This window comes from Trichoplax adhaerens, genomic scaffold, assembly GCF_000150275.1.
Source record: "Trichoplax adhaerens TRIADscaffold_2 genomic scaffold, whole genome shotgun sequence".
Lineage (NCBI taxonomy): Eukaryota > Metazoa > Placozoa > Uniplacotomia > Trichoplacea > Trichoplacidae > Trichoplax > Trichoplax adhaerens.
The window spans coordinates 8,581,321-8,600,981 of NW_002060944.1; the positions used below are offsets into that span (position 1 = coordinate 8,581,321).

The 19,661-nt window shown below is 33.3% G+C and overlaps 3 protein-coding genes across 3 annotated transcripts; 1 reads left to right on the forward strand and 2 right to left on the reverse strand.

Annotated features, from left to right (window-relative positions):
* Positions 1-1,846, forward strand: TRIADDRAFT_20747 (uncharacterized protein; the record flags this gene model as incomplete). Its single annotated transcript, XM_002109614.1, has 7 exons — positions 1-220; positions 534-676; positions 749-781; positions 891-1,124; positions 1,235-1,338; positions 1,435-1,498; positions 1,601-1,846. Coding segments are annotated over 7 exons (1,044 nt in total), but the record flags the coding sequence as incomplete, so codon positions are not given.
* Positions 1,847-2,940: 1,094 nt separating this feature from the next.
* Positions 2,941-7,079, reverse strand: TRIADDRAFT_20725 (uncharacterized protein; the record flags this gene model as incomplete). The annotated part of the gene is made up of 20 exons (XM_002110129.1): positions 2,941-3,090; positions 3,183-3,279; positions 3,365-3,432; positions 3,630-3,809; positions 3,882-3,989; positions 4,095-4,192; positions 4,273-4,381; positions 4,475-4,609; positions 4,684-4,792; positions 4,880-4,915; positions 5,011-5,138; positions 5,215-5,346; positions 5,419-5,495; positions 5,598-5,708; positions 5,787-5,848; positions 5,954-6,009; positions 6,196-6,324; positions 6,417-6,532; positions 6,636-6,780; positions 6,960-7,079. Coding segments are annotated over 20 exons (2,166 nt in total), but the record flags the coding sequence as incomplete, so codon positions are not given.
* Positions 7,080-12,532: 5,453 nt separating this feature from the next.
* Positions 12,533-19,399, reverse strand: TRIADDRAFT_53879 (uncharacterized protein; the record flags this gene model as incomplete). The annotated part of the gene is made up of 11 exons (XM_002110130.1): positions 12,533-12,579; positions 12,947-15,784; positions 16,097-16,208; positions 16,315-16,347; positions 16,593-16,681; positions 16,981-17,094; positions 17,306-17,393; positions 18,476-18,580; positions 18,950-19,009; positions 19,143-19,191; positions 19,356-19,399. 11 exons carry the CDS (start codon positions 19,397-19,399, stop codon positions 12,533-12,535), a joined length of 3,579 nt encoding a protein of 1,192 aa, XP_002110166.1.
* Positions 19,400-19,661: the final 262 nt, after the last annotated feature.

The window sequence follows — 19,661 nt, forward strand, 5'->3', positions numbered from 1 at the left end:
GCTGTTGCTCTACAAGATCACCTTGTTCGATCATTATCATTAAACGATCCCTTGAATAACAGAAAATCTTATGTAAGCCCGAAAAAGTCTACCAGGAAAACAAAGGCGGTTTCTAAGATTGATACCGGGGTTAAAAAACCGACACCTAAAAAGACACTAAATACGGCAAGCCATGAGAAGGAATATGTAATCGAATCGAGAAGTAAACCCCTTACTTTAGGTAAATGATTTATTATTAAAACTATTTTTGTACTGTTAGAAATTTAGTATAATTAAACCATACTCTTTATCATATAATCTGTGCCATTATTGCATCACTATTGCTATTATAACCTATGTTGCATCCTCACAGATGTAGTCATTATTCACGGCTAAATATAGTAAATATGATCTAGACTTTATCCAAGTTATCTTATCTGTACCTTCACAGCAAGTACAACTATAAATTAAGATTTTATTTCATGAGCTAATATTTATAAGTTAGCCCTTATTTTGGATTTTCAAATTAAATTGAACCTTTCATTTTATACTAGCACAAAAATTTGGAATTATTGATACTCCTAACAAGCCCTTAACGGAAGAAGAATGGGCTAGACTAAAAGACAAATCAAATGAACGACAAGATTCTTCATTACCCTGTCCAATTTGTCAGGAACACTTTGGAAATCAACAACAGGTAGGTAGCATTTTTTATGTCAGTATTATTCACCTTGTTAACGAATTAAAAATCTTTTATCTCTTTATTTAGATTTTGCTTTCTTGCTCTCATGTCTTTCATCGGGTAACATAAAAGCATAAATCTTGATATTTATAGACAATTTATAATGTACTACTTGTGAGTGAATCATAAACATTATGTGGATATATCACGCATTTTAATTACTCCATAGACCTGTCTAGAATCGTACGAAAAGTTTAGTGGTCGAAAAACTTGTCCTATGTGTCGCAAGGTAGAATACCAAAAACGCGTTATTTATGAGGGTTCCAAAATAAATCGAGTTAAATGTGCGATCAAGATACAGTCAGCTTGGAGGGGATATGTCGTAAGAAAATGGTACGCCAACCTCAGAAGAACTATGCCTCCAAAAAATCCCTTGTTACGGCAAAAATTTTTTCAAGCAAAGGTATGACCATACCAACGTGTTGGATTTATATTCTTGTTATTTCATAATCCTGGAAGGATAATAACATCAATTTTGCAATGATACACAATAATACTTGCTTTGTTATCTAGCTTGCAGAAATCACAGATACTTTGGTATCATCCGTAAACACAGATGTCGACGCTTTTCTTGCGGATATTGATTCATCTGTTGCTGCTAGTCGGCAAATTATGAGGTAAATTCATGATTATTGCTTCATAACACTGATGATGATATTACTTGTTAAGATCTCAGCATATTTGCAACTCCTTTCAATTCTATTAATTACCAGTTTGGCAGATACATCATACGATGCACGCTTAAATGAGAATGAATGGAAAAAAATACAAGTACAAGTAAGTAGGCAATGATTTGCAAATGGCTATCATAAAATAATATTGATCATCTCTTGTTGAAAATATTATTTTTGATATATGTTCTTTATGTTGGATTGATAGGCTCTTCGGAGGAGTACCTTAGAGTGCCCAATTTGTATTGCGCCTATCGAAAAGCCTAGAGCTTCCACAAGCAAAAGTAAAAACGGAAATAGCAAACAGCTTGTCATTCTATCCTGCTCTCATATATTCCATCAAGTATGCTTGGAGGCGTTTGAAGAATTTTCAATACAAGCTACAAAAGTTTGCCCAGTATGCCGATCACATTACGTCAAGAGGAAATTAGATTTAGCTGCAATCGCTAATTAATTAGTTCAGTGACAGACAGTATTTCAAGTACGCCCCGTGTGTACTGTCGATATACAGTAATGAAATTGTTGTATTATGATTCCAGCTACAGTAATTACAGTAGCTATGTGTTAGGGTAAAAAAATCCGTAAACTATACGTATGTATTTATAAACAGAATGTCTTCTCAGCTCGAAGTTGAATTCAGTCTATGCTATATACTAGACACTAGTGAATTGTGTCGAAGTTATTTGATATTAAATCTTCATCTAAATTATATGAGACATTTTATTTCCATAGCAAATGCAAATAGAGAGGAATATTGATTTGAATCAAGTCCAGAATAAATTCATTCTGGGATGTTTTTGTACATTAATTTCTTATACTGTAAATTTTGATCTGTAGATCAACATTAATCAATATATCGTTTCTAAAACGATGGTGCACAGTTGCTAGTAATACTAGCTACAACGAAATTAAAACATTATAAAAATAAAATTCGATGTGGTTTTAGATGGTCAAGACTTCAACAGCAGGAGTGAATAATATAACAACTTTTGTAAAGGTGAATCATTATTCATTCCAGATTAGTTTTGCACATGCAATCAATCCGCTGTTCTGCTATGTTCATAATCTTACAGCATATTCTCATAAATAAAGTTTCAAAGAATCTTAACTTATTTGCTATCGCAACAGAATTATACTTACAGTGCGGAATAATATCAACACTATCTACAACTTTAAAAATTGACAAAATTTATCGGAAATTAACATGATTTTCAATGTTACAACAGCGCAATAACAATATAAATCTTTTCTTTCCGCAATGCCCTATGCAGTCTTAAATATTGCAACAAAATTCTCTCAAATTTTTATCTATAAAGACTTGATGTAGTGGATATTCTTAGCCTTTAAGTTGTACTAACATTGTACTAATGCGTTCGAATTGACTACGATTGTTAATTCCAACTTTCGTTCTCAGAAAAGTCAGGTCTTCAACATTTCTCTGCTGAAATGCGCAGTCGGCTGCCTTATCATAATCCCTATTTATTTTGTAACAATATATAAAACATTTCAGTTAAATTTTACAATTTCTGTATTCCATTTTTAATAATTTTATTGAGAGTGGATGTAAACTGAGATTCTTTCGTAAACTAACCCGATCTTGATGTAACATTTCGCTTGTTTACTGAGTGGAACACGTTCTATATATTTGCATGCTTCCGTTGCATTTTTATGGCTATTTATGCAGGCATCAACGAACGGCTACAGGATTCCATGAGGATATTAAAGAGAACATGCTCAGTAATTGGCTATATCTAAGCTTTCTTCATATTACAGTATGAACAACGCAGTACCTCATAACCAATAGGAGACTTTTTACTTTTAGAAAATCTTTCAAGCTCGTCCCAGCTTCGTGATTGCGCAAGGGCTCGAATTTTAATCCACCAATATCTAAAAGTTTTTGCACAAAATTGTTTGTTTTTTACCTACGACAATCCCAATTAATAGACTGCATCAATATTATATTGATGTATACCTCCGATCGGGAATTTTAAAATCTTTCTTTAATTTATCTGCCAACTTTAGTCGACCCAAAAAGATAAGCTAACAAGTAAAAAACATGTATCGATATAATCAGTTAGTTGGTGCTCCTGCTATCATTTCCATTAATCAGAATTTTAGCATCTCTCAGTCTCATTAAATCAGTAAATAAAAATTTTATCCACCATATTTCAGTCTGGTAAGTTATTCATCATCAAGATGACAATAATAGCGCTAGATATCTTAGGAATTATAATTACCTGATATGCAGTTTCATTCAGAGACATTTCGACAAACGGTTGACCAAGATCAGTTTCCATTACCGACTGAAGTCGCAACAAGTTAATTTGATCTTCGGTAGATCTCTTACATATTGGCCTATCCGCTGCGCTAAACGCACGTGCTGCTTCATTTAATTTATCAATTCTATCTTCAGCATTCTAATACAGATATTAGTAAAATTTAGGGCCATTACAGCTTTCCTTATGGAGATAAAATGCTTTCATTCTTACATTTGTCTTATAACTACTTTGGGCAACATAGATTCCTGCTTTCTGAAAGTCATCAAATTGTTTGGCAACGTCCATTAATAACCTGTGATCATTTATCTCTCGGCAGTACTAAAACAATAATACAAGGGCTATCATAAGTACTGTAAAACATTTTCGTAATAGCTACAAAGTCATGTGTAGGCATCACTATGTTGATAACAACATTAGGCCTACCTTTTCGAACAATTTTAGCGCTACAGGCATTTTATGGATTGTTCTAAAAAATTCCCCTAGTTGTAGAGTACCCTTCAGATGAAAAATAGCCATATAGACTGTAAACACAATAAATTGTAATAACAACGTTAGTGATTAGGCTACATAATAAGCTGACAGGCAACGACAATCGGCATACTGAGGTCTGAGTCACCACTTTCAATGGCTTTATTTAAGGCTATATCTTCTTTCTTCATTTTCATTAATAACGGAACCTGTTCGTTAGCTCTGGGTTCGAAATCTAATAGCTATTAATGATACGTTAAGGGGTGTCTGTCAGGCAATATTAGGTGGTAACGGAAGTGAACGTAAGTATGTTGTAATGAGTAGTGCAACATTACCTTAATAGCTAATTCATATCTCCCTACTGATTTCGCTTCAGCAGCAATAGTTGCATACGAAATTCCAGTGACGTCGTTCAATTTATTTGCGATAGCTTTAGCGATATCTTTATCGTCAGTGTTCTTTTGCTTTACCTACATTACAGATTAAAATTACTTCGAATTAACTTGTTGGTAATTTGAGTGTAGCTTGTCAATTAAGTTGTTACTTTTTTGCATGCCCAATGCGACAATATCCGACATTTCCCTTCATCTCCTGGTATACGAAGGTAATCACAGATATGCAATGCTAATGCATAATGCTCTCGTAGTATCAGCCTAACAAGAGAGACGATACCAATATAATTAATGGCTAGTTGAAAGGACGATAAGAGAAATCGCTTACGGGAATAATAAACAGCCTACCTGTCAATCAAGACAGGAAGAGTTAAATACTCAAATCTGTTGAAGAATTTATGTTAAGGTAATTTAATCGATTCGGTATATTTTAAATAGCGTCTACTTAAATTAAGCTAGAACAAGGATTAGAAAGATACTGTTTGAGAGTAATTGGTATTCCAATTTTGTAGTGTCTTATATTATTTAGGATCCGCAATATTTGGGACATATTAACAAAACTTTGAGGAGAGTATTGATCCATAAAACTTTTCCCAAATGACGCGGCCTATATTAAGAAGATGAATAGCAAGTAAAATCAGGAATGTGATCTTTTATAAATAGTCAACTATTAATAAAAATACCTTTAGAAGCATTCTTTGAGTCAGCGGATCATATTCCAATCCAGCAACCTTGATACACTGTTCTATTGCATCACCGAGTGTACCGTTAGTCTTTATAATTCTAACATATTCATCAGCTTTGGAACTTCCTTTCTATAATTTATTATTTAAGTACGTTAGTAGTGAGCATAGAGTTCTCAATTAGGCTATCCTATTACTATTAACCTCATATTCCTTCATGGCATCTAGCAACATTGCGCCTGACGCTGCAGAACCAACTTTGAATACTTCTTCGGTTTCCACTACGTATTTGACATTAAAGATATACAGTAAGTTGAAAATACTGTTCTATGAAGATGTAAATGTAATACGAAAAGTGCAAAAACAAAAAATTTTCTTCTTACATGGCACTTCATGTAAAAGTTCATGCGTATCCGTCGTCACAATTCTAACACCATCGATATCAGCCGTTAAACAGGCTGAGCCAATTAATGGTAAAGTTTGAACAGTTAAGGCTCATAAGGAAATTAATAAATGGCATTAATATCAATACAATTCATGTCAATGTATGAAAGGATATGTAACACTTTCACGATGAGGCCCAACAATCTGCAGTTCATCCCCCCAATTTAAGACAACAGCGCCGGCACCACACCTACATTTTTAGTGAAGGCATACTTTAAGTATTGATGATACCGTAAGGTTTACTCGATTAAATACATCATCGTATAAGCTACTATTCATAGGCAATCAGTCTTACCATATCATATCTAGCGGCACCGTTTGAGTATTAGTATCGAATATACCATAACAATTCTACAATTTAAAATTGATGTAACGGTTAATATACAATTAATGAAACTAAAAGAATATGCTAATTCACTACACTATATTCAGCTCCAATTTCATAACTCAAGTCAGTTTACGTAAAACAATGGTGATTTTCATTGAGATATACAGTATTGTTATAAATTTATGTCGCATGGAGATGTTAGAACATACTCTAAAATCAGTAGATCCGATCCATAAGTGGCCAGTATCGGTAATTAAAGAGATATACTTATATGATGTCGAAGTGGCCATCAATGTAATAGAATTATAATTGATTTGTCCGGTAATACCTTGCAGTTGCTACATTGGAGAGAAAAAGGAATTAGTTATAATTTTATATCCTATCATTGACAAGTTCGTTATTGCGAAAATTTATCACAGCAGAGGCTTACCAGTTTAACAATATCTGCTACACCGCTTAAATATAGATCGGTATTAATGGCAATAACAATTTTTGTTGAGCGATCTATACATAAGACGACCCAACTACTAGGTGTAAAGTCCAATCCTGTATCAAAGAAATTTGGTAGATTGATTTACGTAAATAGCATTTATATTTAATCACCGAAAGTTACAATTTTTTAATCATTGTCTATTTTACTAATCTTTACCAGGAGGATCTTGACACCGTCTACAAGCTTTGTTTTGAATATTGCTTATAGTATAAAATCTATAGTTTGTCGTTAGTACGACTATGCCGGCTACGTTATCATGCAGAAATAGTTTAGCATCCACAATTTTCATTTCTTTCGCTTCCTGTATAACCATAGAAGAACTTGTTTATGATAGCAATACATGCGTACGGTATATTGTACTGTACATATAATATCCTGGAACTACTATAACATGGCAGCAACAATATTATAGTTATTGTTTTTTAGGTATACAACGTTGAGGCAGGATAGCAAAGCATTATCTGTACTTTTATTACTAACCTGTCCAAGATGGATAGAGTCAATTTGTGTACCAAATAAATCAAAAACTAAAGCGATACCAGCATCAAGTATACAAATAAGTTCTTCACTATAACTCCATCCCATAGTAACAATTTTTCCCTCGATTACCTTTATCAATATTGTAGCACAAAATCAAAATTAGTTTATCTGTAGCTGGACAGATTGCTATGATTTATCATGTTATTAGTTTGCTACGCGTATAGTATTGATCGTTCTTGTTGTACTCACCTTAGCGGTATTATCAATTGATATTTTCTGGCCACTAGCAGAAACGATAGAAATGATTTGCCTTGTAGAAGGTGCACCTTTCCTGTCTTTAATGAGGAGAGCTACCAACAAAGAAATTGTATTTAGCCTATTGATGCTTGCACTGATTTATGACATGACGGATAGACTGTTATTCAATTAGTGAAAAGCAGCTATAGACACTGCAATCATTTGGATGAAGAATTTTGCACTAAACGTGGATTAATCATGATGTTATCCAATTTATTCTATTATAATCAACCAAATTTTCTATCCGTCATTGCAGCAGCAATAGAAAAAAAAACTATGTATACTGTAGGGTACGGTGCTGTACGATGATATCGACTCACCAATTGGACCACCAAGAGGAGCAATAGCAATTCGGTAGTGTGATAAATCGAGACTTCCCCAGCTCATTTGATATATTTCTGTTATACTATTGTAGACGATGCAATGAAGAATTGAGAGAAATGATTAATTACTTTATGAAGATTGATTTTACCGCATGTAAAAGCCTTTTTAGGAATAAGATTAAACTGGATTGGTGTACGCTTAGAATAACCGATACTCCAATAACGTCATCCACTCAGCTGGCTACAGTACAGTACATAATCAATCATGCGATAATGTTCATTTGTGCTTAGAGTAGACTGGTAGTTCAACTCGCATTCGATACCTATCTACCATTTAACATACCGATAATATAGCTCTCCGAGAGGGTGCCATTCCATGAAAGGGTTTGGATACGAAGACATTGTCAAGCTTTTATTCCAAGTCGATGAAGTTAATTTTCCGCAGATTGATCCACCCCTGCCAGGCTACAGCGGAGTGCAACCTTTTTTTAGCAGTGGATTCTTGAAACAGATCGTTTAATGCCAGTATGCGTGCGATTTACCGTAGTTTATATCGTCCTTGGTTCAAGTAGGGTGTTGGCTGTACTTCGATGAATAAAGTGGCCAATTTTTCTCTAGTTAATGGCAAAATAAACGCTCAACATGCCTTCAAAAGAGTGCAAAAATGGCGTTGGATCGTCGATTTCAAGTTTGAAAAACCTCGCTGGAGTCAACGCTGGAACACAAGGTGGCTATGTGGGTACGTCACGTGCATGTACAGTACAATCACATGACTTACAGTATAAACTTTACGGTAAGATGTACTGTACTCTATCGAGACTTACAAAGGAAACTTTCTCTTACAAGCAGCTGTCCCTGCAAGTACTGTACTGTACAGTACTGTATAGTACTTACGGGGACTACTCAACTACCCGGTGTACAGTACTAATACTGTAGGAGACGACCGTGTGGACTCATCAATCCGTCGGAGAGACGGACTGTTTTTACCCTATGAGAAATGTGGCCGTCGAAAAAAGGCCTAGTTAGTAGGGATTTTCCTTGTCTGTAATTTCTAAAATCACTGGCACTGATTTAAATAACATTCAACATACGATCTTATATAATTACTTCTAAGCATTCAAAATCGATCGTCTGCATACGGAAGTACTGTGATGACGAAGTATTTGGCGACGAGATGAGGCCGAAAATATCTGCCCGTCCAAGCGTAGGTCTTTTTCGAATAGTCCGTCTATCCATGACTGTACAGTACAGTAGCATGGACTATGGACTGTTCAGATTTTTAACTTGATGTTCAGAATTTTATGCTGAAGCGTCTCCAATAAGTAAAAGTGTAAAACCCTAAATACCATCGTTTGAGACGATTCATTATAGAATTCTGCTATTCAAAATTTTATACTGAAACGTCTCAAATAAGTAAAATCCTAAATACCATCGTTTGAGACGATTCAGTATAAAATTCTGCTATTCAAAATTTTATACTGAAACGTCTTAAATAAGTAAAACCCTAATACCAGCATTTAAGACGATTCATTATAAAATTCTGCTATTCAGAATTTTATACTGAAACGTCTCAAATAAGTAAAACCCTAAATATCATCGTTTGAGACGATTCAGTATAGAATTCTGCTATTCAAAATTTTATACTGAAACGTCTCAAATAAGTAAAACCCTAAATACTATCGTTTGAGACGATTCAGTATAGAATTCTGAACGGTCTACTGTAAGTCAATGAATTTTCTTGTTTCAAAGTCCTTGGTGTGACTGTACTGCGCGCAGTACCAGTTTGTGTTACTGAACCGTGTATCACGATGAAACTCTATCAGACTCTGCAGTACATCAGAAACTTCTTGAATTAAGTTAAGTTAATAAGGTTGAAAGAGAAGGGCAGTATATACTGTACATACAATAAGGTACAGCAAAAACGATTATTCAACTAAGAATTTCCCCCTTAAAAATTGTAACTAAAATTTTCCCCTTACACTGTGTTTGTTAAATATAGGAAAATTTTGGATCATTTTAGTTACGGCTTTTTGAGGTAGAAATCTTAATTGAGTGGTCCCTGGTAAAAACACGAGGGCCGACTATCTTGCTGATCATAATGTACTACTGACTAATTACAATTATCTGCTACTGCTTGATCGGTTTTATGCAACCATAGTCTTCTTCTAGTCTTCTAGTACTGTCGTCCATAGTGCAGCGGGTATGGGGTTTCAGCATGATGCACAGACCCTAAAAGGAGATCTACTGTACGTTGTCATGGACTACGAAATATTTTTACTAGTCCACGAGCAGTCCATGACTGTGTGTTCTCAGTATTTGTGTCGGGTTAGCTTTTTTCTTTACTGAATCCATACAAAAGTTTAATTTGAGGGCTACAGGCCCGAATACAGTATTTTATTTCTTATGTAAAGAAAGTTTCTTATTTTTATTATAGGTGCGCGTTCAGCTGTCCGCTAACTAATCACGAACGGACTCTAAAGAGAATATTCTTACATTGCCCCGTAGAATATATACGCATATACTGCTAATGGAAGTGAATACACTAGGTTAAAGGGCAGGTGCAGGAACTTAGAAGAGAAAATTCTTACGGGCCCTTGGTAGGAATCAGTTAAAATGAAATGACATATAATTTACCGCATATCTACAAGAATTCAAATGAAATGATTCACTTATACAGATTAATGCAAAGTGGGAGTGAGTATTACAATATACCCGATGAAAAGGAGACAGGGGTGATATACTGTACCTCCTCAGACTCTTAACTGTTGTGGTTTGAGAAATTCTTGAAATAGATTACAGTAGGATGTAAAGTATATGTAAAGAAGCGTAAGTATAATAAACGAAGTATCAAGAGTGTGGATTCCACGAGCAGTATTTAAGCACCAAGTATAAAGAGTGGGATATTCTTCGAGTGCTGCCATTACAAAAGCATATCCTGACCGCAAATCAATTCATTGAACGAATTTTTATTTCATTAATATTAGTCGAAACTGTATTGCATTTGACAATAATGAACATTAACTTAGCTAAATTATTCCAAGTCATGGCGTAATTATTTCACAAACATGTATGGCAATTGTCATAAACCGGTGAACTCGTAACAAAATTATCCGTTAATCATGGCAAGCTTAGCTTGCTGTCAACAACATCAACAAAATGATTTTTTTCAATCTAGGAATTAATCAATGATTACAATAGTAATTAATCAAAATAATGGATTGATTCTTGAATGGAATGAATTTCGTAACAATTAAGAGATAGATTAGGTGCACTCATAAAATAAGAGTAACTCATTACATCAACTAGTTAAAACTATAACCATGTTATCAACAATTCTGCAAGAATTCTAATATCAATAACAGCAACAAAAATCGGACAGTACAACACATAAATTGTCGACAGGAATGGCCAGCATATTAATATATACAGGTGCACGTTAAACATCAACAGATTAACTTCACTAACTGCGACTTTAAATTAACAACGTTAGCAAAACATAATGATCAAAATACTTGTCATATCCAAGTTATGGAAAAATACCATAGTTACATGATGATGATATTTAAAAAAAAAATGGAATGTTACTATGCAGATTAACAATGCATCATTTCATATAAATAGATGCCATCACAGCAAAAGATTGCAGATGATTTCATATTTCAGCATTATACACATCGTTCTGAATTCACCTTCAATAGTACATTTTATCCAATGTACGATTTCAATTAAATATTTAAACCGTTCAAATTCAAAGAATGTTGATCAAATTATTGTCCAGGACGATGAACTGATAAATATTGATTTCCTTTTTTAATTGAAGTAATGACAGTAATAATGCAATCAGACATGATCAATACAGCAAATAAAATTTATCATCTTTACAAAATAAGAATTTTCTTCATAGTTGTCATTTATCAACAAAATGAGAATTTAACCGAAGCAAACAACATGTTAAAGCAGTAAAAATGGTATTGATACCGCAAAAGAGACGAAATAGATTCACAGAATGGCTTCAATATAGCAGTTGCAACAGGTTCCATAACTTAATGCATTGAGAAAAGTAGATTTCAATCAGATAATAATCGTTATTTTTAAATCATCAGCTCCACCATAGTTAAGCTAAGCTACTTTTATATAATGCTATAGTACTTAGTACTTAATAGTGAGTACCAAAGGTAGCCTTTATGTTACAAAATTGCTTCAAGTAAGGGTACAAAGCATGATCATAGTTAATCCAAAAAAGAATAACTATGCAAATTATGGACTTATCTAGTAATACGGCAATTTAGCAATAAATTTCTGATAGTAATTTAATAATAGTGAATGAAATTTTCGCCTGTTATAGCAGTAAGTTGAGTCATTACCTAATGATATTACTTTATCGTAAATATTTAGGCGGATTCCAACAGGAAGCTTCAAATGTTGTACTTATTTACCTTCCTTGGTAGATGAAGGACTTGTGCTGAAGTTAAAAAGTGGAAATTAAGTCTTCAGCTGACGGTACCTTTCAAATATAGTTTTTGTACTATTTCCATGAGTGAAAGATCATGATAGAAGTAGTAGCCAATAATTCCAAGTTGATACAATAACACAGCCACATCACAGTCACTTTTTACGAGATGAAAGTCATACACGTTCGATAAATTAGCTTCAGTAAAGAGAAATGGCGATACAAGCTGTATTTCATTAGCGTACAGAGTAACATGATTTCTAGTGAAGTTAAATCATTGAGTTTATAATCAATTGATAAAAAATATCATTAGAGTGCCTAATTGATATCAATCCATTATAAGAAAAATGACAAGCATTTGTTTGTTGTCAGTATCAAATTGCAGATCTTTGGTAGACATTATTAAAGTAATATTAGAAATTGTAACAGTTTGAATCATCGAATTGAATTATCAGCCACAAACGAAGTCGATGTTGGCCATTATTAGCAATTTAATCCTTGGATTACGTTAAATTTACAACGGTATATGCTTTTAGTAAATAGAATGATTCTATAAAAAAATTGTTATTTTAATAAGGATTATGTATCATGATTAAAGTTTTAGCTATGTTAAACATTCTGCTTCAAATTTCAATTGCCGTCCAATCTCTTCTACTATAACCATTGACATCATTTTGTTATATATAAATATTTATATTCACATTGTGAGTATTACTCATAAGATAGCTTTCCTCTCGTTTTATACTAGTAACTAGTTGCAGTATCATAGCATCATTACTTGCTATAATATTTATCTCATCAGTAACATGTTAACCATGAAGAGAACATTGCAATGGATTAGGCAATTGATACTGTAAATTTGTCATCTATATACAATATTATCGCAATTTCCAATTAAATAAAGGTTGGTTTGTTACCAATCATAGCATCTGAACGATTACTACTACGATGCGAACTTGAACTAGATATTTCTAAATTGCCTGGGCCACGATGATTTCCAGCTGATAATTCACGAACGTATTTAGAACGAGGTATTGTGCCAGAAACAGAAGGATCACGATTTAAACTGCCACGTCTTGAGTTAGAGCTAGGATAGTCATTACTGCCTCGTCTTGATCGTGGTGTTCGACCATCTGATTGATAGCCATGTTCATAATTATCATCAGATGGTATTTGCGATAAAGAAGGATTATAGTCATAATTTCGATTATGTTGTACAGATAGCTGGCGAGGTGTTGTACCATAAATTGAAGCCATAGAATATTCAGGATCATAACTACGACTACGATTCATTTCACGATTGAGACTGCCAAATTTGTTTTGTGATGATGCAAGTGGATCTACTGGACTATTGGTATGGGATTTGCTACCGGGTAGAATTTTTTGCTTACGTGGTGTTCGTCTATTCATACTGTTATATCTTATTTCATCTTCTGATGCTGATTGCATACTATCATATTGCTTTTTTCGTGGTGATCTTGGTGGCAGTGGATCATTTGGGCTACTATCATAGACTGATCCATTGCCTCGACGAGATGATTGTCTACCTAAACTATTGTATCTAGTTTCATCATCAGGTGTGGATAATTCATCTTCATCATGTAACGGTAATAAATCTAGCTTTTTTGGACGTCGTATTTTATAATCTTGACTATTTAATGATGCATCACGAGGTAAACTATGGAATAACTGCTTACGAGCACTACTTTGACCACGACCACTTTGATTAGTGATGTTATGCGGTAAAGTATTGGTATGCATACCATGCTTTGGTACAACGATATCGCTGTCATATCCATTTGTCGATTGCTGTTTACCATCTAGTCCATTCTTGCGAAATTCCGCTGGTAAAGAATTATAGGGGCCATTGTGGTACGCTTTAGGAAGGTCTCTTTTCAACGAATTAGTTGAATAATCGACTTGATCTTCCGGCTTCATCGATTCATAAGCTAAATTAGGATTATCCATACATTTATCGTAATTAGGTGGTATACCATTGACAGAATTTAAGGTATTACTGGTAGACATGGATAAATTGTTGTTGGAACGATGCAGTTCTTCATTTTTCGTTAAATTAACAAACTGTTGAATACTTGCGTTATTATTCTTCATTGGTGTACTAGTGATACTTGCAGCAGGTGTATTTGGTGTGGTAATAGTGTCTAATTCAGTTACATTTTTACTATCTTCGCCGGTATAGAATGTTTTACGTTTATTGGATTGTCGACATAGTAGATAGATTGCCACAATGACTGTTATAACAAGTAGTCCAGCAGTACTTATAAATGCATATAACCATACGTTGACACCATTACCTTGACCTTGTGGATTACTTGTAACTCCGACAGAACTAAAAATACTAGATACAGTTGGAATGATTATACCCGATGTAGATATTGATTTCCATTGACTTGCAACGCAATCCTCTGTTTTATTGCTATAACATGCTCGAACTGAATAATCGTATTGCTGATTTGTACGAATATTGCCATCTTCGTAGGTAAGAGACTTTTCAGCTGTTGTAGTGGTAGTGTGAATGAATTTAGTACAGTTATCACCTTTGCGATAGATTTGATAATAAATAGCTTTATTGGTTGGTAGGTCAGCAACAGCTCGCCATTTAATGTTGATTCGATTATTTTGAATACTTAATTCGTTTAAAATGGGTGTACCTGCTTTAGTAGTGACTTTAGTATTACACAGGTTGCCGCAAGTTTTCGCCTGAAAAGGACGCATTTCAAAAGTAAACGATTTACCAGGTGATAGATTATCGACTTGGATATTGGTTGACGTAATACGATTTGTATAATTTTTATAAATTATATTATCTCGTAATAAAGCTGCGCCACTATTGCAATTTGTACCACTTAATGAGACGCTTAAGACTGCCGAAGTATAACTGACAGAAGTCGCCGTTAGTGAACAACTACTAACACATGGGCAACTGTCCACAGTTCTATCATCTAATCGCTGTAGCCAATGTTGCATATTACTAGATGGCATAGTAGTGCATAGATTACTTTGAGTATTCCATCCACAATAAGGGTCCTTTATGCCAAGGCAATCCTCACAACTCTTATACCGTTGACATTGACTTAGTGGCACTTGGGCAACTAATGTTTCAGTACCAAGATACAAATAGGATTTGCTATTGGCTTTATGCAATTCCATCGATAATATCTTGCGATTGTTGCCCTTAGCATAACTTGGCAAAACATCTATGGTTTCAATCTTGTGAGCTTTCGTGAATTTACGTGTTGCAGAATCCAGTAGCATGACTACTTTGTCAACATGACCAGTGTCTAAACTGACAAACATGACATCGTAAACTTCACCACTTTTAGCTGTAACTTGATCAATTGCAATGCGACTAAATTGGCCAGTTCGAACATATAATGGTCTGCCTGTTAGTGGTTGAACTGGATTATACATGAGTTGATACTTGAAAGCAACTTTAGCTTCATCAGCTGCGGTTGTTGGGCTTTGCTTGCATAGTCTATAACGATCTACAAGTGGATTCTTTTGACGGATCCATGCCGAATCAACATCGAGTTTAGGTCCGGAGTTTGTATCATTGAAGCGTTGCGCTTTAAAATCGCTAAAAAATGAAGTATTGAGAGCTTTAACATCATAAACGCATATCGCTGAAGATGTCACAACGCCATTCGTTGCAGTTGTAAAGACACCATAGAATAAATCACGCTTTGTATGAATACCATTGGGATTATAAGTTCCTGAAATGTGTTGTACATGCTCTAGAAAATGTTGAAATCAAATCATATATTAATAATCAACATCTATCAAATAAGTAATAAAGTATTGCAAGTACAGTCTAAAAAAATTTACAATTTTGCTAATCATAATTAATCATTATGAACAATATCTTTAAAAAGTAGCTAAAGAATTTATTAGCACAGCCTGAATCTATAGATTTCCCTATAGCATGTTGCGAGTATATTAGAAATATTTTTATTATCACGGCTTATTATTATTAGCTTACCTTAGGACATACAAAATGTACATCAGAATACTATAATTATATATCACATAACATATAATCAACTTACTCATATAGTTGAAGTAATAAGGATATTGACCAGGTAATGAGCAGTCCAAGCGCGCTTTCTGAAAGGAGGTCATCATATGCCTCAAGCCAGCATTAGGAGCACCTTGGTCATTCTACATATTTAATTTAAACTCAGTTAGACTTTTCTAGTTCTACACTTGAATTAGAATCGGATACAAAAACTTTTCAACAATTTTAATAGCGTCGAAAATTACTCACCTTACATATTCTTGATACACGAGAAAATATCATCTATGATGAATTAAAATTTTAATTTTATTATTAGTGCATTATATAATTTTTTTTAATTATATAGCTTATTTTTCGTCAATTTTGTAACGTTATGCCACAATTCATTGACTGACATCATAGTTTAATTTTAGCATGAAAAAAATTATAACTAAAAGTTTATAATCAATTTGCTGCCTGGAGCATTATTTTTAGCTGCGTTATTCATTTTTTTAAGTAATATTGTAAATGCTTAAATCTATATTTACTTTTTCAACAGTTTCGGCTTCTGTAGCATGTTCGCGGAAGAAAAAGAAAATTTCACCAGGAAGAGAAATTTCAGCAACATAATGAGGATCTAGTTAAATATAACATTAAAAGAGTAAGTTTCAAATTGTTTATCCCATTTTAGCAAGGTCTTTAAAGATATATGTACGAAGAACGCACAAACTGTAGCATTGTGAATATTAAATACATATTGAGTATGAGTAGATATACATTTCGCATCTAGTAGTATAATAAAAAGAAAGGATACTATACAAGCTCTCCATATATTTAAATCAGTTAAAGATATCAAATTCGTCGCACTGTATCAATGGCAGCATAGAAAACATCCATGACTACACATTCTAAACCGAATACTGTAGAATGAATTACCGTTTAACCAACGATTGTTGACCTCCGATCGTACATATGAGTTTACATTTTCCAATTCGGACATCTGTATCGTTGGATTGCCGTTATGGTTATAGCTAAAGGCGATCTTGTTTCCTGTTTCAGTTTAAAGGATATACATATATATATTTCGCTCAATACATATAGAATTGGAAATATAACTATGAACATTATATATTAAACATGTGATTAACTATAAACTAAGTAAAACTATCTATCGCATGTATCCTATCCGACTAAGCCTAACAAAGCAATGTAAAAATAAAAACATCACCTCATGACTATTTAAAGGCTGTGAGTATCTTACCGTCAACAATTGCACCATTATCCACGGTTGGATCACTTGGACAGTAATAATTTTGCGGATTTGTCAACATATTGTCTAGATTAGATAGCTACAATTATGCAATAAGTGGAGAAAGTTGATTAGAGTTTGCTGATAACTTCAGTTTATATTATCTAACTGAGATTTATCAATATTCAAATTCGATCTAAATCACTCAATTCCTTCACTCTATACAACACGTGAGAAGATAAAACAGTAATTCATGAGAGCAAATATGGCTATACATCTATAAACATTACTATTGTAGTGGTATTTAGACGAAAAATGCATCTATTCTAACTATTATTTAGCAAACGTGTAGACCCAATATGAAACTGAGAGAAGCTAAAGTACTGTTTATTTGTCAAATAAGAAAATCATTTTGGAAGTTATTTTAGATTTTGATGATGACTACAATTTTATATTTTGAGGGATTTTGGACATTCAGAGTGATATATTTATGTTTTTGATCATATCAAATCAGTATTATCAGGTTAAAGTTTACAGTTAAATTTACATAAAAATCTTATGAATTCATATACGTAATTTACGTCAACTTTGATTTATACTTGAAAAATATCTATTTTACTACAGCCATTACATTTAACGAAATGCAATATCTTAAGGCCATAATTTCCATTTCTTGATGATTGGGGAACTACATTTGTAGGATTTTCTACAGCCAAGCTAAAATTTTTACACTATACACTACGGTTAAAATTACCTCTATTTTCTATTTAAATTAGAAGCGAATTGTTAAGCAAAATCTCTCAGGATTTTGTATATCGACATTATCTATGGATTAAGGTTATGATATGTTGATATCTATATGAATTTATCATCGCTGCCAGGAAACTACGATAATTGATACACAGTAACATTTAAAGTCTGAATTTCATTGCATATCAAGACTATTACTTCAAGTCGATTTTGATAGTGTAAAATCGCAGTATACCAAACGTTATACTCACTTAAACTAACTAATTTAATTAATCCTTTATGAATATTTTTAAAGTGTCTGCGTAGATTTTTAAAAGTCAAATGAATGTCTGCAAAATGTATTTGTCCGGGAATTTTTTAAATTAATAGCGTGCTATTTATAGTTTTGTTTACCACCAAATTAATTCATTCCTTTATTGACATTTTTCTTACCGATCGATTTTGACAGATGGGTTGGTAGGCGTTCGTACCACAAACTAATAAGGTATCATCATGGACCAGTAAGACACGGACGAAATTTTCGCATTGTTGCACTTTCTGCAAACAAATATGTAATAAACTAATTAGATAAATAACCGTTTAGAGCTTAGAAGAATATTTAATATCAATTAATGTATAAGTGTTGTATAATTAATTTTGTCTGGATTTTATTTCCTATTAGCTGTATCGAATAGAACGACTTTTCGTTCCTTATTATATCTTCAATTAATGACATTGATTTTTATCGTGATTGAAATTGCATTAAAAGAGTAAGATGCTTTTCAACTGCAATCGTAGAAAGGACGATAAAAAATAGACGTTATCTCATTTCTTTCTAATTAACTATCGTCCAATGAGCGACGTAAAAACAATATTGCTGATTATAGACAATAAATAACTTTATTTACTGTCTGTCTAATAATTTACCGTCGGTCTTGCGCTTGTGCAAGTTGATTTAATTGCTTGATTAACAGGTACAGGATACACCTATAGGAAAAATAAATGGTCATTGTATGAGCGTCTAAAGGTCAAGCTTTCCATTTTTGCAAAGGTAGAGCACTATTTGATGCTAGAGTTAATATCGCAATAGATCCAATTCTAGTAAAATAGCCTGGCTTACCCTTGGTGATAGTGATATATCCGATGTATCCAAGCTAACGAAAGCATTTCTAAAAGACGATTAGAATATTCACAAAGGTTAAAATGCGAATAAAGGGATCATTGCTGATCCATTTTTTAGACCTATTCAATCGTTATGATTTAATGGAGGCGATCAACCTAGGAAGTTAGTCAATAGGATTGAGCAACCGTACTTAATTGATCATTGACTTACTTTGCTCCAACAATTAACTTCCTGCGACCTGAATCGTAGGCCATTCTTGCATAGTTAGTATAAGATGGGTTGTTATAAACAATAGCATTGATTTCTGTTGGTAATAAATAGAATGATAGAAAATAACAACGTTAGAATAAACCTGTTTTGATATAATTTTACACATTTGATAAAAAGAGAAAGAAAAGAAATGATTGCGTTAGATTAAATCTATATTATGTCATTTCATATAGTTAATAAAATGGAAAAGAATGTAAATGATAGGGTTAGAATAATTCTGTTCGATATAATTGTGCACACTTAATA